Source organism: Oncorhynchus clarkii, chromosome 3, assembly GCF_045791955.1.
Source record: "Oncorhynchus clarkii lewisi isolate Uvic-CL-2024 chromosome 3, UVic_Ocla_1.0, whole genome shotgun sequence".
NCBI lineage: Eukaryota > Metazoa > Chordata > Actinopteri > Salmoniformes > Salmonidae > Oncorhynchus > Oncorhynchus clarkii.
In genome coordinates this window covers 39,165,670-39,192,057 of record NC_092149.1, presented here as the reverse complement: position 1 = coordinate 39,192,057, position 26,388 = coordinate 39,165,670, and the positions used below count along the sequence as shown (strand labels likewise).

The window sequence follows — 26,388 nt, the reverse complement described above, 5'->3', positions numbered from 1 at the left end:
ATAGAGCCGGTGCAACCAAGGAGAGTTTCTCCAAGGAGATGAACTGATAACCTTCAGTAATACATTCAAGTCGTGCTGTACATGAACTGGACACCCAAAACATTACACGGACGTGTGTAGTTCCACACACATTCAGATACAGAGTGGAATTGAGCCGATACACGATGATGTGTGTCTCAGAGATACAGTGTTATTATACATTAACTACTAGGAAGGTTCTCTCTTTTCCATGACTGTTGAGGAGTGATCGGGCCCTGAGATGGTTCACTCGCCAGGGCCTAGTGAAGACTAGCCAGGGCCTAGAGGAAAGATAGCTAGGGCCTATATATGTTGAAGTAAGTGACCATCCAGGTAGATGGGCCCCCTTGTCGGTCTCTCATCTCAAGGGTTTGTAAGCAATTGGCCCCAGTCTCTGTAAGCTTACTTTTCAGAGATTTTGACTAGTCTCAACCTCTCTTTCTTTTTTCTCTCACTCTATCTCTCTCTGCCTCTCTCTTGCCTTTCCCCTATCTCTTCTCCCTCCCTCTCTCGTTAGGCTTCCCTGTAGCAGCAGTAGATCACAGTGGTGTAGCAGACAGTGTTGGAGTAGAGAAGCAGGGTTTCTCACATTAAGGAGAGCATGGCCAACATAAATACATGGTTATGAAGGACAGCAGAATAACAACGCTCTGTCCGGCATCTGTTTCCGGCCCAGCTCAGCTCCTCCTAGACCTGCTCAATCGATCAGGGAGAGAGCAGTCTTGGAGACTGGGGGGACCACTACTAGACCCGAGTAACTGAACCAGGAGCGACTTCTGGGACTCTTGCCAGAATTTCCCTCCAGGTTGTTCTCATACATAGGACACATGTTGTTTCCACAGATTTTGAGTCACAAGGACCTGGCGTCCCCGACGCAGCGCTACATTGACAGCAAGGTGGTGCGCACGCGCACGGAGGGGGAGTGGCTGTCTTTTGACGTGACAGAGGCAGTCAGTGAATGGTTGCTTCATAGAGGTAGGACGCAGAGGTTTTGACCTCCTATACTACAGTTGAATCACTGATCATACATGATGCTGAAATCTCATTGGCCTGTTGTATATGAACAATCCTGTTTATTTTTCCCCCCAGACAGAAACAGTGGATTCAAGATCAGCTTGCACTGTCCATGCTGTACGTTTGTGCCCTCAAACAACTACATCATCCCCAATAAGAGTGAGGAGCTGGAAACCCGCTTTGCAGGTATGTATTGGACAGTATATGTGTGTTACTCTACAGGCATACAGATGCTGTCTTAATTCGACTAGTTTCTCACGGCAGGGGAAGAATCCTGCAGTTAAAGGAAATGTGAATTATTATGGACATTTTTGAAGGGGATGATACATTTTTCATTCGTGAAAATCAAGTCTGAAATTTTTAAGTGGAAATTAAAAACTTTAGAAGCCTTGAACACTACCGTTTGCGTTTCCTGCAGTGCAGGAACATTTTCTGCACTGCACTAAAGATAGAATATCTGTACATTGAGAGATAAGTACATTGTATTTTACTTTCCTTCATATGTAGCTAACTGACATGAATACTTATGCAGCAATGTGTTTGGCAAGTGTAAATAAGAAGTGCAGTAAGTAGCAGATATGCAGTTTGTGTGATTCACTGGTACAGATGATTTGGTGTGTGTCCCAAATGGCACACTAGTCACTATATAGTGTACTACTTTTGACCAGAGCCCTATGGGTCCTACACAGATGTTCTATCTTAATTTGATCACTCTGTTGTCGCAGAGAATTTTCCTGCACAGCAGGAAATGCAAATTGTAGTATATTCCAAAGGTTTTAAAAAGCTTTTAAAAAGTGTAATTTCCACTTTAAAATGTCACACTTGATTTCCCCTAACTTGATTTGACATTGTATGAACATGATGGATTTTGATGATATGTATGTGTGTGATTGACAGGTATAGATGACAGCTTCCACCACAGCGGAGACCTGAAGGTGTATCGGAAGCGGCGCCACAGCGCCCAGGCTCCACACCTGCTCATGATGCTGCTGCCCTCCTACCGCCTAGAGTCCCAGCACAAGAGCCACCGCTCCAAACGAGCCCTGGATGCTGCCTTCTGCTCCAGGTACTGACCCATAATGACCCCTACTGACCCCACTGATCCTCACCTGACCTCGACACCACTCTGCTGGCGGGAACTCAACACACACACACAAGCATGTGCGCATGCACACTCACAGCTAATAGATACTGTACACACCGAGTAAATTGTTACCATCTCTGTCAGCAGCTCACCCTCTCAGTGACACACACACACACACTTGGCAGTTGTTCTTATTGCAGAACTCTCTCTGCTCACAGCTATGCATGTATTCACTCTCTCTTACACACACACACACACACACACACACACACACACACACACACACACACACACGTGTGGCTCCCACAGAACCGTATCCATCCCTCACTCCTAACTCTCTCTGTCTTCCTACGCACAGAAATGTCCAGGATAACTGCTGCTTGCGGTCGCTCTACATCGACTTCAAGAAAGATCTGGGCTGGAGGTGGATCCATGAGCCCAAGGGCTACAATGCTAATTTCTGCGCCGGGGCCTGTCCCTATCTATGGAGCGCTGACACCCAGCATTCCAAGGTGAGAAGTCAAGGGTCAAAGGTTAAATAATCCAAAGGGATTGGTTTAGAGCCAGCAGAGGTCAGAGTGGTAGTAGAGAAGTGGTGAGAGTAGCAGTGTGGAGTAGTGGTCATTGTGGCAGCATTGTGCAGTGGAGTTCTTCTGTAGATCGTCTCATTCCTCTTTTTAGTTTTTTCATAGTTTCAAAGCAGCACTGGTCAAAGACCATTGCCTTTGTCAACATCAAGCCTCATACTCATACCTCTGTGTGTGATTCTTCGCTTCAGGTGCTAGGCCTGTACAACACCATCAACCCGGAGGCGTCAGCATCGCCCTGCTGTGTGTCTCAGGATCTGGAACCTCTCACCATCCTCTACTACATCGGCAAGACCCCCAAGATAGAGCAGCTCTCCAACATGATCGTCAAGTCCTGCAAGTGCAGCTAGGAACTGTGCATATTCAGTCACACACACACACTTGGATACACACACATTCAGTCACACACACATGCACACACGCGTGTATGCACCCACCCACCCACACATATAAATACACATACTGTACATATACACATACACACATTCCTCAACAAACACATACTGTACATTCACACAGTCAGTCACACTATTAGTCTCCTGCACTATTGTACAGACATATTTGATCTCCTACAAGCACAAGTGGAAAAGGTGCTGAGCAGATCTAGGTACAGAAAACATGTCTCCCGAAACATCCATGCGCACACACACACACACACACACACACGCACACACACACACACACACACACAGCTGTGGCTTTTGTACAGGTGTGCCTGTGTTTTTGTGTTTAGAAAGGCCCTGTTAACATGCCTCACCTCACACACTTGTCACACAAAGACACAAGAGTACGGCAAACACTGGAAAAAAGTATACGTGTCTATATGTGAAATAATACGTCTGAGAAACAAAGACAACCCCCCGGTTTCAACATTCAAAGCAAGCCATCTCCTTGATTTTGTTTGTCTCGTTTTGCATCCTTTTGAAACTATTGTAATTTTATATTTTGTTTAGATTTTTGATAATTGTATTGCCTATTTAATATCCAGTGTTTTATGGTTAGCCCCCAACACGTTTTCAACTCTCTCGAGAAGTGGGGGATGAATCCACTTCCCAATGTCAGTTTACTAATATGTTATAACATAGTAATGTTATAATCGCATCCCATATGCTGTTTATATGTGCTGTAACAGCCACTTTAGGCAGAAAGAGGCTAGGAGACTGTAAGAGAGAGACAGAGAACAAAAGAAAATAAGCACACCTAGCATGCCTACCTTTTCAACAGAGACTCAACCTCACACAGGCATACTCATAAAAAAAACACACACACACCCATCCCAAACACTGCAGCAGGCAACATATTCAAACTCTGCTGGAATGAACAGTCCTGACATTTTGATAACAAAACAACTAAACAAGAAAAATGTCCCAAAGTAATGTTGAACTCTGTTTACCTTGTGCATTGAATCTTGAATGCTTTAGGAAGCCCAACAGTGATTCCATCAACTACACAAGGTATGTCATCATAAACACACGTTTAAGATTTCCCTGGATATGTTGGATTGTTCTGAGTAGAACCGGATTGTCGTTGTCTATATGATGCAGTGGTATGGGAATGTGGAAGTATGTTAGTTAGGGAGATATACTAGTGTTGTCGTGACTTTTAGAGAGAAGGGATACAATAGGTGAGAATGGACAGTAGATGTGACCTGGTTCAGAGATTATCCATGTACCTTTGAGACCATTCCATTAGGTCTGAGATTACTTTAGGTCAGAGGTCAAAAGGTCATATTTACAGGTGTGCAGTAGTAGTTATGGACACCAGCATTGTATCTGCTCATTTGCATCCGAAAAGCTTTGTCTCGCCCGCCTCCCTCAAAGTGTAAAGCCATTATTCAGTCATAGGTTTTTGTCCTTTGTAGGAATAAAAATTGTTGGATACAAAGAATTGCACTGACGCTATTTTGATTCTGTTTTTTATTTTTGTATTTTTTAATAGTCGTTACTTCCCCATTATTAAATGAGTGTTGATGATGTGACTTAGAGCAGGAAGTGTAGGTGACACTACCCCACCCCTAACCCCACCCCCCTTTGTGCACCCGCGCCAGAGGACTTCCTGGAAAACCAGGAAGAGGAGCGAGGCACCAATATTGTCATGATAGAGCTATTATTTTTCGTTGTTGTTGTTTATGATGATTATGTTTTTGTTGTTGTTGACCCACTATGATGTATTGTAACACATTATTGTTGTTGTACTCTAGTGGTAAATAAATTATTTAAATTACAAGGGAATAATGCAATTCGCCTTTCCTTTTTGCTGTTAATCTGTGTTAATCAAAGCAGGATATTACATAAATGTTATCAAACCTTGAGAGAGATGTTGAGAGAGAAGTTTCAAAAACAGATTAATTTGCCACTCCCATTGAGCAAAACAATAACCGTATGATTTTCTTATGCTGCATGAGTGGGCTGTCATTTACATCTCCAACACAAGCACTGAATGCATCTCTTTCTATTTCTTACTGTGAAAAGCTACGGAGGTAAGCTAGAATGGCACGTTGTTAGTACTCCACGAATGTACATTTACAGTGTCTGTCAGAATTGAATAACTCTCCAGAAGGGTAACTACCAGAGATGGACTCAGAAGGGAACGAAAGGGAGTCTGCAGATGAGGAGAAAAGAGGGAGTGTGTGCACAGATAGGGTGCAGGAAAGGAAAGAGAGATGGAAGGAGTATGAACAGTATTAATAGGACGTGGGAGGTTTGAGTCAGTCCGTTCTGGTATGACGCTTCTCACCTTGAGAGTGAAAGGGAGACAGGCAGGCTGCCCAGGTAGAAATATGACATGGCAGATATCTAAGTAACCACTGAGATAAATAAAGACAGTGTGGTCCTAGGCAGAGCTGGACTTTCTGTGTGGTAACTCAGGAAGACACACACGCACACACCCTCTAGGCCAACCTAGTGCCTGGCTCCACTCTAAAGACATCTGGCCCCTCATAAAACATGTCTCAACATCTCTGCTGGACCCAACGAGACTCTGGCATCATCTGAGCCTGAACCAATGGGGGGGATAGTTCTATTCTCAAATGATCAAGTTGGATACGACTGCAATGTTCAACACATCGTTCTCAATGCATTTTATTCACGCTTTGAAAACCACAACATCGAGCCGGGTGTGAGGGCCGTCACCGACCCAGAGGACTGGGTGATCTCGCTCTCCAAGGACGACGTGAGAAAGGTCTTTAATCAGGTCAACACCCGCAAGGGCGCGGACCCTGGCAGTATTCCAGGGCGCGTTCCAGCTGGGAGGCATATGCGCAGAACAGCTGGGAGGCATATATATTCACAGTAATTTTAAACCTCTCCTTGTCTGTAATCCCCACACGTTTTAAGATGATCACAGTCATCCCTGTTCTTAAGAACTCTAAGGCTTCATGCCACAATGACTACCGCCCTGTAGCACTCACTTCTGTAATCATGAGGTGCTTTGAGAGGCTAGTTATGGCACGCATTAACTCCACCATCCCAGCCACCCTAGACCCACTCCAATTTGCATACACCCCAACAGATCAATAGATGACGCAATTTCAATTGCTCTCCACGGTGCCCTCACCCACCTAGATAAGAGGAATACACTATGAAACAAAGATAAATTACATAAAGAATGATAGTAAAAAGCTTTGGAGCACCTTAAATGAAATTTTGGGCAAAAAGGCAAACTCCGCTCCATCATTCATTGAATCAGATGGTTCCTTTGTCACAAAACCCACTGATATTGCTTTAAAATTGCCAAGAAACTGAAGATCTCGTACAACGCTGTGTATTACTCCCTTCACAGAACAGCGCAAACTGTCTCTAACCCGAATAGAAAGAGGAGTGGGAGGCCCCGGTGCACAACTGAGCAAGAGGACAAGTACATTAGAGTGTCTAGTTTGAGAAACAGTCACCTCACAAGTCCTCAACTGGCATTCATAAAATAGTACCCACAAAACACCAGTCTCAACGTCAACAGTGAAGAGGCGACTCCGGGATGCTGAACTTCTAGGCAGATTTCCTCTGTCCAGTGTCTGTGTTCTTTTGCCACACCTTAATGTTTTATTTTCATTGGCCAGTCTGAGATTTGGCTTTTTCTTTGCAACTCCGCCTAGAAGGCCAGTATCCCGGAGTCACCTCTTCCGTTTCTTGGCAATTTCTCGCAAAGTTCTTTGTCTCTGGACATTTTGAGCCTGTAATCGAACCCACAAATGCTAATGCTCCAGATACTCAACTAGTCTAAAGAAGGCCAGTTTTATTGCTTCTTTAATCAGAACAACAGTTTTCAGCTGTGCTAACAAAATTGCAAAAGGGTTTTCTAATGATCAATTAGCCTTTTAAAATGATAAACTTGGATTCGCTAACATAACGTGCCATTGAACTGACAAAAAGTGCTCTTCACTGACGAGTCGCAGTTTTGTCTCACCAGAGTATGGTTGGATTCGCGTTTATCGTCGAAGGAATGAGCGTTACACCGAGGCCTGTACTCTGGAGCGGGATCGATTTGGAGGTGGGGGGTGCGTCATGGTCTGGGGCGGTGTGTCACAGCATTATCGGACTGAGCTTGTTGTCATTGCAGGTAATCTCAACGCTGTGCTTACATTGAAGACATCCTCCTTCCTCATGTGGTACACTTCCTGCAGGCTCATCCTGACATGACCCTCCAGTATGACAATGCCACCAGCCATTCTGCTCATTCTGTGAGTGATTTCCTGCAAGACAGGAATGTCAGTGTTCTGCCATGGCCAACGAAGAGCCCGGATCTCAATCGCGTTGAGCACGTCTGGGACCTGTTGGATCGGAGGGTGAGGGCTAGGGCCATTCCCCCAGAAATGTCTGGGAACATGCGGGTGCTTGGTGGAAGAGTGGGGTAATATCTCACAGCAAGAACTGGCAAATCTGGTGCAGTCCATGAAGAGGAGATGCACTGCAGTACTTAATGCAGCTGGTGGCCACACCAGATAATGACTGTTACTTTTGATTTTGACCCCCTTTTGTTCAGGGACACATTATTAAATTTCTGTTAGTCACATGTCTGTGGAACTTGTTCAGTTTTTGTCTCAGTTGTTGAATCTTGTTATGTTCATACAAATATTTACACATGCTACATTTGCTGAAAATAAACGCAGAGGATGTTTCTTTTTTTGCTGAGTTTAGTATGCTTACTTACTTTATTGTGTATTTCATATTTCTTATTCTTATTTCTCGTGTTTTTTTTCTAGTAATACATTGTTATTGATTATTGCATAGTTGGGTTTTGGTTTGCAAGAAAGACATTTCACTGCACTTGTGCAAGTAACATTAAAACTTGAAACGAATAAGTTGCAACATGGGTTATTCAATTAACCATTTACAACTATTTAGATATAATATGCAAAAATATATCACCAACTACAGTACACAACATCCTTATCACTCATAGTCAAATATTTACAAACCAATTCTTAGGCACGTGTATAGGATACCATCCATAGAAGTGTTATGGTCTTTATGGAGAACATAGGCTGTAGAGAATAACATGTTTTGAAGCTAAACGAGAACTTCCTTGGATTGAGACAGAGTTATGCCTGGAAAGATAAATGCTCCACTAACTGATGATGTCACAGGTCACAGCAGTGCAAAAATCACTGAACAGTGCTGAGTTTATTCCAGCAGTCCCTCCCTGCCCACCCTAATCATTCCTAAGCATCAAGATGGCATCATAATTACTCAGGAATTATTGTCAAACGGAGGACAACCGAGTGACTAACCGTTGAAACCATTAGAAATAATCATTTTTCTTCTAAAGTAGTAGATAGCATTTCGATCATTGCCAGACCTACAGTAGCTAAGAACTTCTAACCTGTTAGGGTTGGGAACACTTTAATGCATCTTCCCATATGTATGCATTCATAAAGTCTTTATAATAGCTACATAAGACATTATGACATCTGTTATAGGCAGTCATAAACATGATGAACAACAGTACAAGATTACCCATGGTTGACAGGTGCAGGGCTATGGGATTCAACTGAGAAACACTAACACACAGCTCAGTGAGTATAGTGCTCTTGGGCTTTAGACATTGACCAGCTGTGGCGGCAGGATGATCAGTGAACAGCAGAGTCTAACTGGGTTGTCATTTTCTTCTTTGTTCTTTGATTCTCCACATTGCGTCTTACTGTGTCCAGGTGTGGCCTCTCTCTCTCTCTCTCTCTCTCTCTCTCTCTCTCTCTCTCTCTCTCTCTCTCTCTCTCTCTCTCTCTCTCTCTCTCTCTCTCTCTCTCTCTCTCTGTCTCTCTCTCTCTCTCTCTCTCTCTCTCTCTCACATGCAATTCTGAGACACCGTTTAATGTCTTATCTGCTTCTCAGCTTCCCCCCCGCTGACACACACATACACAAAAGTACACACACACATGCACACTTTTCTGCTCTAAACACACACGCATGCATATGCACATACACGTACACATTCAATCTTTCTCACACACGTGTATACACACATGCATTATTTGTCTCTCTTACACACACACACCCATACTGCACACACCCATACTGTAAACATCCATACTGCAAACACCCATACTGCACACACCACACACTTTTAGATGTCTGCAATACCTCAGAAGTGTTCTCCCTCCTTGGCATTCATGCACACACACAGAGTGAAAGCCTGAGAGTATCCAGCAGATCAGAGCGAGGGGTTTTGGGGTGAAAGGGCTCCTCCTCCTGAGGGAGTAAAGCGATTTGGTGATTCAGCCGCAGCTGGCGGCACACAATAATATGAAATCAGAGAGAGGCACTCTGAACGGTGACATCAGCATGAAGCAATGCACAGGCCCTGATTATCACAGAGAAAATCTCAGGCTACTTGTCAGAAAATGTATGTCTGTTGACAGTTTGTGTGTGCGTGTGTGTGCATGCGTGCTTGCACGTGTTCGTGCGCGCGCATGTGTGTGCTTGTATTGCTACCCTAATTATTTATTTATTATCTTATTTCACCTTTATTTAACCAGGTAGGCCAGTTGAGAACAAGTTCTCATTTACAATTGCGACCTGGCCGGGTATGGGTACTGGAAATCCCCAAAAGTCCTCACAAGGATAGTAAAACAAGGGACATTTTCCCTCGTGGGTTGGGGGTTAAACGGAAACCTCACTGCTAAACAAAACTATTTGGAATGGGTTTTTTTTCAGTCTACCTACATAATTATTAGTGATGAGAGGTGTTTCATACATAATTATCCACCATAGCAGTATGATCGCAAATTGAATGGAGTCATGTTTTTGTAGCAATTATGGAGGCCGATTGTGTGTCACCGATTACACAATCACACTAGCAGTGCGTAAATATGGTTGTCCTTGTTCAATAGAGCCATTGGACTTGTCTCAACGATGTTCCTATCTGCCACAACGTGCAGCCTGACAGCTATAAAATGGCAGGATTTTCAAACGGGGCGGACAGTTCTTACTGGAGAGGGTCACAGACCCCATGGATCGTGTGTCTGTGACAGACCATCAAAGTTTCGATGAAGATATAGATAGAGGTGTGTTGGAGACGTTCTTCAGAACCTCCAAGATCAACTGGCGGCAGCAGCCTAGACCAGCTTGACCAGGAGGTTAAATGACAAATGAGTAAGTTGTTTTGCTGTCAGTAGCTAGCTAGCACTATAATCTCTCTTTTCACACTAGGCATTGTTCTCCAGTGCAGAGTAATTTCGTGATTGAGTCGGCCGTAACGGGGCTTGCTAGTACCACTACAAGGCAAGCTAGCCAAGTTGAGCTAGGTAGAATTGTTTGCTATACCCAAAATATACTGTAGCCTAATGTTATAGCTAGATAGCTAGCTAACGTTATTAGCAAGCCTAGATACCCTCAGTGCATCTTATTAGCAAAACTGGAGAAATGTTTTGACGATGATGACGACGACGATGAAGAGTAATGGAATGTCTTTGGTTTTATGACACATATTAGTCTTTGAGTAACTATACCTGTATGTTGTAGCTAGATTGCTAACGTGCGTCTGTGAGATGTGTAATACCATTCATTGTGCTGCAACAGTAGGAAAGTCAAGTAGCGTTTAATTGTCATTCTCGTACAGGCAATACCGTTTGATGGCCTACGGATTCTTTTTGGAGTTAGTTCTATGTGGGGAGAAGCTAGGCACAGGACACCGAATCCCCTTGCCTGTTGGGGCCATACATCCCTCACACAATGGACAGTATGTTGGATACAAATAAGATGTGAAATCTCCTGTTGTATCAAAGTGACTGTGAACACCTCACTGCACCCACGAAACACACCATATGCAAAGCAGTTCGACACACACAACAACACAGAGTTACACATGGAATGAACAAACATACAGTCAATATGTAGAAACAGTAGAAAAAGTCTATATATACAGTATGTGCAAATGAGGTAGGATAAGGATAAAGATAAATAAATAAATACAGTATGGGGATGAGGTAGTTGGATGGGCTATGTACAGGTGCAATGACCTGTGAGCTGCTCTGACAGCTGGTGCTTAAAGCTAGTGAGGGAGATACGAGTATCCAGCTTCAGTGATTTTTGCAGTTCGTTCCAGTCATTGGCAGCAGAGAACTGGAAGGAAAGGCAGCCAAAGGAAGAATTGGCTTTGGGGGTGACCAGTGAGATAAACCTGCTGGAGCGCGTGCTACGGGTGGGTGCTGCTATGGTGACCAGTGAGCTGAGACCAGGCGGGGATTTACCTAGCAGAGACTTGTAGATGACCTGGAGCCAGTGGGTTTGCCATAACTGTTCCTGCATACCGCTGTGTAAACTCACCTCGGTCTCCTGAGCAAATTATCATTATCTGAATACAATCTATTTATATTTATTTGCTACTGTTTTATTGAAATATGTTTACTTGCCAAGAAATACAAGTTGAAATGATAAACCAACTTTTTTAGCAGTAAGATAGTAGCTACAGCACCTTCAGAATGTATACTCACACCTTGACTTTTTGTTGTTGTTGTGTTACAGCCTGAATTTAAAATGGAATAAATGTAGATGTTTTTTCACTGGCCTAAACAGAATACTCCATCATGTCAAAGTGGAAATATGTTTTTCACAATTTTTACAAATTAATAAAAAATGAAAATCTGTGTTAGGAGTGTGTATTAGAGGCGAAGTCAGGTGCAGGAGAGCAGAGTGTAGTGAACAGGCACACTTTTTATTCCAGTCCAAAATTACAGCACAAAGTAACATAAAATGTGCTCAAACACGGAACATAGACAAAAACAAATGTGCGTAACAATATCCACAATTACAAAAAACACGTAACACAAACAATCTTACACAAAGACATGATGGGGAACAGAGGAATAAATACATATGGATTGATTGGGGAGTGAAAACCAGGTGTGCAGGGAACAAGACAAAACAAATGGATACATGAAAAATGGAGCAGCGATGGCTAGAAAGCCGGTGACGTCGACCGCCGAACGCCGCCTGAACAGGGAGAGGAGCCGACAATCTGAAATGTATCGAGTCAATAAGTATTAAATCCCTTTTTTATGGAGAGCCTAAATAAGTTCAGGAGTGCAAAATTGCTTAGTCACATAAGTTGTATGGACTAATAGTGTTTAACATGATTTTTGAATGACTACCTCAACTCTGCACCCCACACATACAATTATCTGTAAGGTCCCTAAATCGAGCAGTGAATTTCAAACATAGATTCAACCACACAGACCAGGGAGGTTTTCCAATGCCTCACAAAGGGCACCTATTGGTAGATGGGTTAAGAAAAAGCAGACGTTGAATATCCTTTTGAGCATTGTGAAGTTATTACTTTCGATTGTGTATGAATACACCTGATAAGGTGCGTCTCTGTGAGAGGTGTAGGAGTCAGGTGCAGGAGAGCAGGGATTTCTGACAAGCATGTTTAATATATATATATATATATATACATAGTCCACCAATACAAAATTGGCACAGATGAAAATCCAAAACTACGCTCTCTCGAAGGAACAGAAACTCGTGCCAATACATGGAGGAACAACCACAGTTCCGACACTACATACAAGTGCCTAAATAGTGAAGACAATACAGAAACTCGTGCGTTTCACGGACGCAAATACACACAAGCTTAATCCTGCACGAATTAAGGCAGGCAACAGGTGCCCTATATACACACTGAAATAAACGCAATTGAAACCAGGTGTGAAAAGGAACACAGACAAAACAACCAGAAAAGGAAAAAGGAATCGGTGGCGGCTAGTAAACCGGCGACGCCGAGCGCCACCCGAACAGGGAGAGGAGTTACCTTCGGTAGAAGTCGTGACAGTACCCCCCCCCCCTTGACGCGTGGCTCCCGCAGCGCGACGACGCCGGCCTCGAGGACGACCTGGAGGACGAGGCGCAGGGCGATCCGGATGGAGGCGGTGAAACTCCCTTAGCATAGGTGGATCCAGTACGTCCTCCACCAGCACCCAGCATCTCTCCTCCGGACCGTACCCCTCCCAGTCCACGAGATACTGAAGACCCCCCACCCGACGCCTCGAGTCGAGTATGGACCGAACTGCATACGCCGGCTCCCCCCCAATGTCCAGGGGGGGCGGAGGGACCTCCCGCACCTCATCTTCTTGAAGCGGACCAACCACCACCGGCCTGAGGAGAGACACATGAAACGAGGGGTTAATACGGTTATAAGGGCGGAGCTGTAACCTATAACACACCTTGTTTATTCTCCTCAGGACTTTGAATGGCCCCACAAACCGCAGACCCAGCTTCTGGCAGGGCAGGTGGAGGGGCAGGTTTCGGGTCGAGAGCCAGACCCGGTCCCCCGGTGTGTACACCTCGCTGCGGTGGCGGTCGGCACTGGCCTTCTGCCGCCCTTCGGCCCGTTTAAGGTACCCGTGGGCGGCCTCCCAGGTTTCCCTTGACCGTCTCACCCAATCGTCCACCACAGGAGCCTCGGTCTGGCTCTGATGCCATGGTACCAGGACCGGCTGGTAGCCCAACACACATTGGAAGGGCGACAGGTTCGTAGAGGAGTGGCGGAGTGAGTTCTGGGCCATCTCTGCCCAGGGGATGTACTTCGCCCACTCCCCTGGCCGGTCCTGGCAATACGACCGCAGAAACCTACCCACATCCTGGTTCACTCTTTCCACCTGCCCATTACTCTCGGGGTGAAACCCAGAGGTAAGGCTGACCGAGACCCCCAAACGTTCCATGAACGCCTTCCACACCCTGGACGTGAACTGGGGACCCCGATCAGAAACAATATCCTCAGGCACCCCGTAGTGCCGGAAGACGTGAGTAAACAGGGCCCTCCACCGTCTGTAGGGCTAAAGTCTTTACTTCCGGTGCCGACAGAGATGGCCGCCTCGCTTCGCGTTCCTAGGAAACTATGCAGTTTTTTGTTTTTTTACGTGTTATTTCTTACATTAGTACCCCAGGTCATCTTAGGTTTCATCACATACAGTCGAGAAGAACTACTGAATATAAGATCAGCGTCAACTCACCATCAGTACGAACAAGAATACGCTTTTCGCGACGCGGATCCTGTGCTCTGCCTTACAAACAGGACAACGGAGTGGATCCCATGCAGCGACCCAAAAAAACGACTCCGAAAAAGAGGGAAACGAGGCGGTCTTCTGGTCAGACTCCGGAGACGGGCACATCGTGCACCATTCCCTAGCATTCTTCTTGCCAATGTCCAGTCTCTTGACAACAAGGTTGATGAAATCCGAGCAAGGGTAGCATTCCAGAGGGACATCAGAGACTGTAACGTTCTTTGCTTCACGGAAACGTGGCTTACTGGAGAGACGCTATCCGAAGCGGTGCAGCCAACAGGTTTCTCCACGCATCGCGCAGACAGGAAAAAACATCTTTCTGGTAAAAAGAGGGGCGGGGGCGTATGCCTTATGACTAACGTGACATGGTGTGATGAAAGAAACATACAGGAACTCAAATCCTTCTGTTCACCTGATTTAGAATTCCTCACAATCAAATGTAGACCGCATTATCTACCAAGAGAATTCTCTTCGATTATAATCACAGCCATATATATCCCCCCCCAAGCAGACACATCGTTGGCTCTGAATGAACTTTATTTGACTCTTTGCAAACTGGAAACCATTTATCCGGAGGCTGCATTCATTGTAGCTGGGGATTTTAACAAGGCTAATCTGAAAACAAGACTCCCCAAATTTTATCAGCATATCGATTGCGCAACCAGGGGTGGAAAGACCTTGGATCATTGTTACTCTAACATCCGCGACGCATATAAGGCCCTGCCCCGCCCCCCTTTCGGAAAAGCTGACCACGACTCCATTTTGTTGATCCCTGCCTACAGACAGAAACTAAAACAAGAGGCTCCCACACTCCAAGACTGCTTCCATCACGTGGACTGGGACATGTTTCGTATTGCGTCAGACAACAACATTGACGAATACGCTGATTCGGTGTGCGAGTTCATTAGAACGTGCGTTGAAGATGTCGTTCCCATAGCAACGATTAAAACATTCCCTAACCAGAAACCATGGATTGATGGCAGCATTCGTGTGAAACTGAAAGCGCGAACCACTGCTTTTAATCAGGGCAAGGTGTCTGGTAACATGACCGAATACAAACAGTGCAGCTATTCCCTCCGCAAGGCTATCAAACAAGCTAAGCGTCAGTACAGAGACAAAGTAGAATCTCAATTCAACGGCTCAGACACAAGAGGCATGTGGCAGGGTCTACAGTCAATCACGGACTACAGGAAGAAATCCAGCCCAGTCACGGACCAGGATGTCCTGCTCCCAGGCAGACTAAATAACTTTTTTGCCCGCTTTGAGGACAATACAGTGCCACTGACACGGCCTGCAACGAAAACTTGCGGTCTCTCCTTCACTGCAGCCGAGGTGAGTAAGACATTTAAACGTGTTAACCCTCGCAAGGCTGCAGGCCCAGACGGCATCCCCAGCCGCGCCCTCAGAGCATGCGCAGACCAGCTGGACGGTGTGTTTACGGACATATTCAATCAATCCCTATACCAGTCTGCTGTTCCCACATGCTTCAAGAGGGCCACCATTGTTCCTGTTCCCAAGAAAGCTAAGGTAACTGAGCTAAACGACTACCGCCCCGTAGCACTCACATCCGTCATCATGAAGTGCTTTGAGAGACTAGTCAAGGACCATATCACCTCCACCCTACCTGACACCCTAGACCCACTCCAATTTGCTTACCGCCCAAATAGGTCCACAGACGATGCAATCTCAACCACACTGCACACTGCCCTAACCCATCTGGACAAGAGGAATACCTATGTGAGAATGCTGTTCATTGACTACAGCTCGGCATTCAACACCATAGTACCCTCCAAGCTCGTCATCAAGCTCGAGACCCTGGGTCTCGACCCCGCCCTGTGCAACTGGGTACTGGACTTCCTGACGGGCCGCCCCCAGGTGGTGAGGGTAGGCAACAACATCTCCTCCCCGCTGATCCTCAACACTGGGGCCCCACAAGGGTGCGTTCTGAGCCCTCTCCTGTACTCCCTGTTCACCCACGACTGCGTGGCCACGCACGCCTCCAACTCAATCATCAAGTTTGCGGACGACACAACAGTGGTAGGCTTGATTACCAACAACGACGAGACGGCCTACAGGGAGGAGGTGAGGGCCCTCGGAGTGTGGTGTCAGGAAAATAACCTCACACTCAACGTCAACAAAACTAAGGAGATGATTGTGGACTTCAGGAAACAGCAGAGGGAACACCCCCCTATCCACATTGATGGAACAGTAGTGGAGAGGGTAGCAAGTTTTAAGTTCCTCGGCATACACATCACAGACAAACTGAATTGGTCCACTCACACAGACAGCATTGTGAAGAAGGCGCAGCAGCGCCTCTTAAACCTCAGGAGGCTGAAGAAATTCGGCTTGTCACCAAAAGCACTCACAAACTTCTACAGATGCACAATCGAGAGCATCCTGGCGGGCTGTATCACCGCCTGGTACGGCAACTGCTCCGCCCTCAACCGTAAGGCTCTCCAGAGGGTAGTGAGGTCTGCACAACGCATCACCGGGGGCAAACTACCTGCCCTCCAGGACACCTACACCACCCGATGTCACAGGAAGGCCATAAAGATCATCAAGGACATCAACCACCCGAGCCACTGCCTGTTCACCCCGCTATCATCCAGAAGGCGAGGTCAGTACAGGTGCATCAAAGCTGGGACCGAGAGACTGAAAAACAGCTTCTATCTCAAGGCTATCAGACTGTTAAACAGCCACCACTAACATTGAGTGGCTGCTGCCAACACACTGACACTGACTCAACTCCAGCCACTTTAATAATGGGATTGATGGGAAATGATGTAAATATATCACTAGCCACTTTAAACAATGCTACCTTATATAATGTTACTTACCCTACATTATTCATCTCATAGGCATACGTATATACTGTACTCTATATCATCGACTGTATCCTTATGTAATACATGTATCACTAGCCACTTTAACTATGCCACTTTGTTTACATACTCATCTCATATGTATATACTGTACTCGATACAATCTACTGTATCTGCCTATGCTGCTCTGTACCATCACTCATTCATATATCCTTATGTACATATTCCTTATCCCCTCACACTGTGTACAAGACAGTAGTTTTGGAATTGTTAGTTAGATTACTTGTTGGTTATTACTGCATTGTCGGAACTAGAAGCACAAGCATTTCGCTACACTCGCATTAACATCTGCTAACCATGTGTATGTGACAAATAAAATTTGATTTGATTTGATCTGTAGGGCTGTAGGGAGACCGGGCAAAGGGAGGAGACGACAGGACTTAGAAAACCGATCCACAACGACCAGGATCGTGGTGTTGCCCTGTGTTGGTAGCAGATCATTCAAGAAGTCAATCGACAGGTGTGACCAAGGCCGCTGTGGAACGGGAAGGGGTTGTAACTTCCCTCTGGGCAGGTGCCTAGGAGCCTTGCACTGAGCGCATACTGAGCAAGAAGACACATAAACCCTCACGTCCTTGGCTAAAGTGGACCACCAGTGCTTCCCACTAAGACATCACACCGTCCTACCGATCCCCGGGTGACCAGAGGAGGGGGACGTGTGAGCCCACCAAATTAGCCTGTCTCTAACCTCCAGCGGAACATACACCCGTCCCGCTGGACACTGTGGTGGAGTAGGCTCAACACGTGATGCTCGCTCAATGTCTGCGTCCACCTGCCACCTCACAGGTGCCACTAGACAAGAAGCCGGGAGGATGGGCGCAGGATCAATGGCCCGCTCCTCCGTATCATATAGTTGGGACAGTGCGTCTGCCTTAGTGTTCTGGGAGCCTGGTCTATAGGAGATGGTAAACCTAAATCGGGTGAAAAACATGGCCCACCTTGCCTGACGAGGGTTCAGTCTCCTCGCTGCCCGAATGTACTCTAGATTACGGTGGTCAGTCCAGATGAGAAAAGGGTGTTGGGCCCCCTCAAGCCAATGTCTCCACACCTTCAGGGCTCTGACAACAGCCAGCAGCTCCCAATCCCCCACGTCATAGTTTCGCTCCGCTGGCCTGAGCTTCCGAGAAAAGAAAGCACAGGGGCGGAGCTTCGGTGGCGTATCCGAGCGCTGGGAGAGCACGGCTCCAACCCCAGCCTCGGATGCGTCCACCTCCACTATGAATGCCAAAGAGGGGTCCGGATGCGCCAGCACGGGAGCCGAGGTAAAAAGAGCCTTCAGGCGACCAAAAGCCCTGTCCGCATCAGCCGACAATCCCAGACGCGCCGGCCCCCCCTTCAGCAGTGACGTAATGGGAGCAGCCACCTGCCCAAAACCCCGGATAAACCTCCGGTAGTAGTTGGCAAACCCTAAGAACCGCTGCACCTCCTTTACCGTGGTTGGAGTCGGCCAATTACGCACGGCTGCAATGCGGTCACCCTCCATCACCAACCCCGATGTGGAAATGGCCTGTTGGAAGAACAAGCATTTCTTAGCCTTGACATACAGGTCATGCTCCAACAGTCGCCCAAGTACCTTGCGCACCAGAGACACATGCGTGTAGCGGAATAGACCAGAATATCATCGATGTAAACCACCACACCCTGACCGTGCAGGTCCCTGAGAATCTCGTATACAAAAGATTGGAAGACTGCTGGAGCATTCTTCAACCCGTACGGCATGACGAGGTACTCATAATGGCCGGATGTGGTACTAAAAGTTATATGCACTCCTGAGATCCAGTTTTGTGAAAAACCGTGCTCCGTGAAATTACTCAATCGCCGTGGCAATGAGAGGTAGTGGGTAACTATACCCCACCGTGATGGAATTTAGACCTCTATAGTCAATGCACGGACGCAGACCTCCCTCCTTCTTCTTCACAAAAAAGAAACTCGAGGAGGCAGGTGAGATGGAGGGCCGAATGAACCCCTGCCCCAGAGATTCAGATATGTATGTCTCCATAGCCACCGTCTCCTCCTGTGACAGGGGATACACGTGACTCCTGGGAAGTGCAGCACCTACCAGGAGATTTATCGCACAATCCCCTCGTCGATGAGGTGGTAATTGGGTTGCCTTATCTTTACAGAAGGCGATAGCCAAATCGGCATATTCTGAGGGAATGCGCACGGTGGAGACTTGGTCTGGACTCTCCACCGTTGTAGCACCGATGGAAACTCCTACACACCTGCCTGAGCACTCCTCCGACCACCCCTGTAGAGCCCTCTGTTGCCACGAAATCCTGGGGTTGTGCCGGGCCAACCAGGGGATCCCCAACACCACCGGAAACGCAGGAGAATCAATGAGGAAGAGACTAATTCTCTCCTCATGACCCTCCTGCGTGACCATACCCAGTGGAGCCGTGGCCTCCCTGACTAGCCCTGACCCTAATGGTCGGCTATCTAAGGCGTGCACTGGGAAGGGTTTGTCAAGCTGAACAAGGGGAATCCCTAACCTGTGCGCTAAACCGCGGTCAATAAAATTCCCCGCCGCGCCTGAATCTACTAGCGCCTTATGCCGGGAAAGAGGGGAAAATTCAGGAAAAACAATCCATACATACATGTGACCAACGGGGCTCTGGGTGAGCCTGGTGCCGACTCACCTGAGGTGTCCGGGCAGTGCTCGGCCTGGCGTCTCGACTCCCTGGAGGACCCCCCCAGTACCGGTCAGCAGTGTGCCCTCTGCGACCACAGCTGGCACAGGAAAAGCCCCCTCCTCCGGTCACCCTCGCTGCAGCACCTCCTAGCTCCATGGGTGTTGGAGTGGTGGAGCTGGGGGATGGAACTGACGGAGCCCGATCTGGACGTCCGCGGGACGCCAGCAAGTTGTCCAACCGAATGGACATGTCAATCAACTGGTCCAAGGAGAGGGTGGTGTCTCTACAGGCCAGCTCCCTACGGACGTCCTCACGCAAACTACACCTATAGTGATCGATCAAGGCCTTGTCGTTCCATCCCGCACCAGCGGCCAAGGTCCGGAACTCTAGAGCAAGATGCCTCAGATGGAACAGCCGTTCACCCGGGTAGTGGTCCCTCGCTGAGTCAGGATCGTTCCATACCGCGTTGGCCCACTCCAGGGCTTTACCTGAGAGGCAGGAGACGAGGGCGTTCACGCACTCACCCCCCGAAGGAGCCGGACGAACGGTCGCCAGGTATAGGTCCATCTGGAGTAAGAACCCCTAAGAACCCCTGGCACCCGGCCGCCGTCCCATCGTACTCCCTCGAATACCACTGTGCTCAGGCAATGAAGGAGAGGGTAGTGGTACTGGTTGGGGTGTGGCTGATAAAGGTGTGGGAAGGCCATCTCTCTCCCATCTCTCCATCGTCGCCATCAACTGATCCATGGCGGTCCCCAGCCGGTGTAACACTGCCGTGTGGTGCTCCTGCTGACTCCATAATTTATTGGTGCAGGATTCTGTGATAAGGTGCGTCTCGGTGAGAGGTGTAGGAGTCAGGCGCAGGAGAGCAGGGATTTCTGAGAAGCGCCTAGTAAACCGGCGACTCCGAGCGCCGCCCGAACAGGGAGAGGAGTTACCTTCGGTAGAAGTCGTGACAACACCGAAATACAGGAGTCCTTCCTAACTCAGTTGCCAAAGAGGATGGAAACCGCTCAGGGATTTCACCATGAGGACAATGGCAACTTTAAAACTTTAAGACTTTACAGAGCTTAATTGCTGTCATAGGACAATGGATGAGGATGGATCAACAACATTGCTGTCACTCCACAATATTAACCTAATTGACAGTTAAAAGAAGGAAGGCTGTACAGATCAAATATATTTCCGAAACATGCATCCTGTTTGCTACAACATACTAAAGCAATACTGCAAATAATGTGGCAAAGCAATTCACTTTTTGTCTTGAATACAAAGTAATATGTTTGGGGCAAATCCAATCCAACACATTACTGAGTACCACACTCCATATTTTCAAGCATAGTGGTGGCTGCATCATGTTATGGGTATGCTTGTAATCGTTAAGGACTGGGGAGGTTTTGAGGATAAAAAATAAACTAAATGGAGCTAAGCACAGGCAAAATCCTAGAGGAAAACCTGGTTCAGTCTGCTTTCCATCAGACACTGGGAGAAGGATTCACCTATCAGCAGGACACAACATAAAACCCAAGGCAATGAGCTCTGTAGTTGCTCACCAAGAAGTCTGTGAAAGTTCCTGAGGGGCTGTTACAGTTTTCACTTTCACAGTTTTCACTTTTCACTTTCATCTACTTGAACATCTATGGTAAGACCTGAAAAAGGTTTTCTAGCAATGATCAACAATCAATTTGACAGAGCTTGAAGACGTTTGAAAATAATAATGGGCAAATGTTGCACAGTCCAGTTGTGAAAAGCTCTTAGAGACTTACCCAGAAAGACTCACAGCTGTAATCACTGCCAAAGGTGCTTCTACAAAGTATTGACTCAAGGTTCTGTAATTCAATTTCAATAAATGTGCAAAAATCTCTAAAAACATTTTTTCACTTTGTCATTATGGGGTACTGTGGAGATGGGAGAACCTTCCAGAAGGACAACCATCTCTGCAGCACTCCACCATCAGGCCTTTATGGTAGAGTGGCCAGACGGAAACCACTCCTCAGTAAAAGGCACATGACAGCCTGCTTGGAGTTTACCAAAAGGCACCTAAAGACTCTCAGACCATTACTTCTGGTCTGAAGTAACCAATATTATTGAACTATTTGGCCTGAATGCCAAAGGTGATTCAACAAAGTACAGAGTAAAGTGTCTGAATACTTATGTAAATGTTATATTTCAGTTTTTGTTTTAAACATTTTATAAATTAGCAAACCTTTCTAAAAACCTGTTTTTGCTATGTTGTTATGGGGTAATGTGTGTAGATTGATGAGGAAAAAAATAATATAATCCATTTTAGAATAATGCTGTAATTTAACAAAATGTGGAAAAAGTCAAGGGGTCTGAATACTTTCCGAAGGCACTGTATGTACAATAGCTAGCAATATCTATACCACAATGCTATTGTGAGTATACCAGGCATTATATATTATACTACAACATCAGTCTAACTGAATATGGATGTTGTGTTGGCTGAATCTTCCTGGCAGCGTGAACCTCGTTTTGTGTTGGGCAATAGCAGCTGACCTTGGACTCGTTAGCTACAGACTACCAGAACATATCTAACCGTTAAGCTAGCTAACTAACTACCGCAGAGGCTAACAGTGACTGGCCTATGTGTTCTATTCACAGAGTCCGATTCCATCAACATCTGCAGCGGCATTAAACATCGAGCTCAGCACTAGGAACCTTTGCTAAATCTTTCCATGACTCCATGATGAGCAAATAAATATACTGGAGCTGGGCATAAACATGGCCTGTGTCTTGCTGTCATTAACTTAAAATTGATTGCCATTCAAAATCCAATTTTCCCTAACCTCTAACCCTAAACCTCACGTTAATCCTAACCCTAACCTTAACCATAACCCTAACCTTAAAGGGAAATCTTACCTGCTGCTCTTTCACTGTATATGTTCATTAATATGCTATTGACATATATGTGTCATATAAATCGAGAATTTCCTCCCTACACGCAAATACAAGCATTTCTGCATCTCACTGATAGAAACGAGCCATCTACATTTCCTGGCTGTAAGCAAACCACAATATTCAGAATTCATAGAGTTTTCAGAATGCAGTTCTGACTCTGTCAAGGTGGATCCAGTTGAGAATGGGTATCAAAAGGTAGCTAGCTAATGATCCTCCCTGGACTAACCATTCATTCACAGAACGTCAGCTTGCAAGTACCTATTTATTTTTTGTGTCGAAAACAACAGTTGTTGAATGGCAATCAATTTTAAGTCCCCACAATTATCGTGTGTGTGTGCGTGTGCGTGCGTGCGTGCGTGCGTGTGGGTTCATGTGTGTGTGTGTGGCCAAGACATTCCTTTGATAGCAATTTGACTGAACTCAATATTACTCAGTTTCAACCTCTTTTCCCCCTTTACCCCTTACTTTCTCTCTCTCCCTCTCCCTCCATCTCTCCCGTGTGGCAGCTGCAATTGCCTGGCAGACAGAGTGTTGTGTTGCGTCTGTAATTACACAGGAAAAGACAGCTCTCCTTTGAGCTCCGGATTAGCAACTCTCTTTGTGAGCAGACAGAAAGAGGCACAAAAGGAGGCAGATTGAAGTAGCACACAGAATCCAAGTACAAAGTGTTTTTTCCCCCTCTGTCTCCCTTCCCCTTGAGTTTGACAAGCGTCTTGGAGATATCACGATAGAGAGAGGCAGGAAGGGACCCCTGGAGCCCCGGACATTCAATCCCTCCAGCCCCGGCTTGCGCACGCGCACACACACACACACACACACTCACACTCACTCTGCCTGCCTTTCTCTCGCCAGACAAAGCTCTAAACCAAGCTACTGAACCCCCCCCCCCCCCACACAAACATTATACAGTATGTAAGAACACAGTCACACATTTAGTCAGTCAGTCATTCAGTCACTCAATCACTCCCTGACTCACTCCCTCGCCATCTTCATTCGTTTACATTTACATTTATACCTGTATAAAATGGGCACACACACTTTTACATAACACCCACATCCAAATACTCCCAGAGTAGACCCGGTAGACGGCTGCATTCATTGTTGGAGTGATTTGCTGTTGTTGATTCCAGCCTGTTGTTGAGTTGGGTTGAGAACCGGGGTCTGCTGAAGACTTTAGCTCCACGTTCTCTCCCAGGGTGCGTGTGTAAGGGAAACTCCTGGTGTGTGGTGCGGATGGGCCACGCAGAGAAGCGTAGCCCAGGGCTATGTGTGTGTGCGTATGTGTGTGTGTGTGCGTGCATGTTGTATGCGTGGGTGTGTGTGTGTTTGTATGTGTGTGTGGGTGTACGTCTCTGTGTGCACGTCTGTGTTTGTGGAGGTCGGGGATGAGAACATGCGGATTGAGTAACAGCCATTCCATATTGGTTGAGTGACCACCATGTAATATTAGAGTGGTGCATGTAAAATCCCATTTACCACAATAAACAATAATAATTCAACGTGGATAGCTGTTGAAAGTGAGCTGGATTCCCATTGGCGACAGAGAAGGGAGAGGTGTGTGAGGAGGAGTGGGGTGTAGAGGAGCGGGCTGCACTGGGCATCCATATTACCTCTGATAATAGCGATCTGGGATTGTCATTATCGGGAGGCTGCCAAGACGTCCACAGCAACCAGTGTGGAGTTTAACTCTTCCCTGGTAGAGCGCACTAGACCAGAGCTCTGCTTAGAACAATATGGCACACACACACACACACACATGCATGCACACACACAGACACACATACACACACACTCACACATTTACAGTATATGACACTCACTGTGGTATTACTCACTAGTAAATGAATAACAACCATGTTTTACCCTTTGAAACTTCTCAATAGTGTAGGTATGTGTGTTAGTGAGTTACAGTATATGTGTTGGTGATTGTGTGTGAGTGACTTGCCCATTTTCCTAGACCCCTGCCCCCCCCCCCCCACCATGAGGCACACTTAAATGAGCAGGGTCAACCTGCACCCCCTGTTGAGATGGAGGGAGGAGGGGAGAAAAAGAGGGTGGAGGGAGACGAGAGGAGGAAACACCACCTGGTCCTATAGCCAACAGTTAGTCAGACAATGAAAGAGGGAATGAAACGGATGATAAAGGGAGAGAATTAGAGTGCTTGACAGAGACAAGGCTAGATAGACATAGAGCAAAGCGATAGGAGGGAGATTGTGACAGAGATTAACAGTGTTTGTGAGAGAGAGAGAGAGAGAGAGAGAGAGACAGTGAAAAACAGGAGTGTGAGAAAGAGCTGATGTTGGAGAGAGGAAATATCATGACAGAGCTGAGGAGTGGAAACTCTACAAGGCTGGTCTCTCGCTCTCTCTGTCCCTCGCGTGCTCTGGCATGGTCGTCACACTCTCTGCTCTGTTTCCCCTCCTTTAAGCAAATTACCTTGCCAGTGTTTTTGGATTCTAAATAAAACATCTGCCGCTGTAGTGGCGGAGGACTCAGTCAGGACTCAGGCATAGTCCTGCAGACAGTATTATGTTTTACACAGACACATAGCAGCGCTGGGACTTTCCCATACTTTTATGGGCTGGGGGGATGGTGGGGGACACACACACACGCTTAGGGGGGGGGGGGGGGGGGGGGCAAGGGGTGGAGAGGTCCACTATATTTCCACCATAAGGCCTTATATAGAGGGTTCTTGTCCAGGTGTGAGGTCGAGTGAGTTCCCTCAACTCCCACCCTACAACCATGAAATAGCTTTATGGTTTCATTGAGGTCACCACCCCACTTTGCCACATAGTCAGTTTAATGCCTTGGCTTTATGTACATTGACATGGCCCTAAACCTTTCTCTGAGTGCGCATTGGGGAAAAAATGGGTGATTGAAAGTTATAGCACACTGGTTGAGAAAGATAGAGAGAGTGGAAAGAGAAAGAGAAAGCAAAAAGAGGTAGTGAGAGAGAAAAAAACAGTGAGAGAAAAAGAGCAGAAAGAGAGTCTAGAGAGACTGGGACTAAGACTGAACGGGGAGCCACAGCCGTCCGATTAACCCCTGTGACACGTTGACAGTGTAAGGAAACAATTACCCCCAAAAAGGGCTTCTTTGGCTTGGCTGTTGTTCATGAGTTCTCCATACATATTTCAGAACCAGTGCCAACCAGCTGACCTGGTAGACCTGCCCGCTCAGCTTGGGGTCCCACAGGCGGAGCCCTCACCCCCCTTGCCCCCCTGTCCTGCCTGCCCCCCTAACCCAGCGCCCAGCGGGTACGAGAGTAATGACACATAATGACTCACACCCCGGCCCAGCGAAATGAATGGCCCAAAATGACTCGTCGCCAGCCTGTAAGATTAATAGCACTTAATGGTTTGTATTGCCGCCCGTAATCGAGCTGTCACTGGCCCTGCTTGAGGAATAGCAGGACCATGCATAATTTCTCACGCCTCGTGTTCCCTCGGAGCTCCCAGTCGGTCTCATGTCCCCGGGGCCCCCTCTCTCCCACTAGACATGGTAAGTCCTATCTATGGAGTGTAAATGGAGGGTCAAATACATGGTCAGGGCTTAACTTTCTGTGGAGCTTATACTGGGGGGGGGGGGGGGGGGGGGTTGATGTCCCCTCTACCACTAGACATGGACTAAGGGGGTGGGGGTGGGGGGGTGGGGGGGGGGGGTTAAAGACATGGTCAGGCCTGTCCCATCTGTGAGAGTCTATAGGGCGGCTTGATGTCTGAGGAAATCCCACCTACCCTTTCATGTGACAGTGTATGTC

The 26,388-nt window shown here is 46.8% G+C and overlaps 1 protein-coding gene across 2 annotated transcripts in view; it reads left to right on the top strand.

The window, feature by feature from the left end:
- LOC139395028 (transforming growth factor beta-2 proprotein-like) overlaps positions 1 to 4,934 on the top strand; it is a 34,412-nt gene extending 29,478 nt beyond the window's left edge. The window contains exons 3-7 of one of the 2 annotated variants that reach the window (XM_071142842.1): positions 861 to 993; positions 1,108 to 1,218; positions 1,930 to 2,098; positions 2,475 to 2,628; positions 2,895 to 4,934. In XM_071142842.1, the coding sequence (XP_070998943.1) occupies positions 861 to 993; positions 1,108 to 1,218; positions 1,930 to 2,098; positions 2,475 to 2,628; positions 2,895 to 3,053 (726 nt within the window). In that variant the 3' untranslated portion in view covers positions 3,054 to 4,934. The remainder of the gene's footprint in view (positions 1 to 860; positions 994 to 1,107; positions 1,219 to 1,929; positions 2,099 to 2,474; positions 2,629 to 2,894) is intronic. The other variant, XM_071142843.1, reaches the window with a different exon arrangement.
- Positions 4,935 to 26,388: the final 21,454 nt, after the last annotated feature.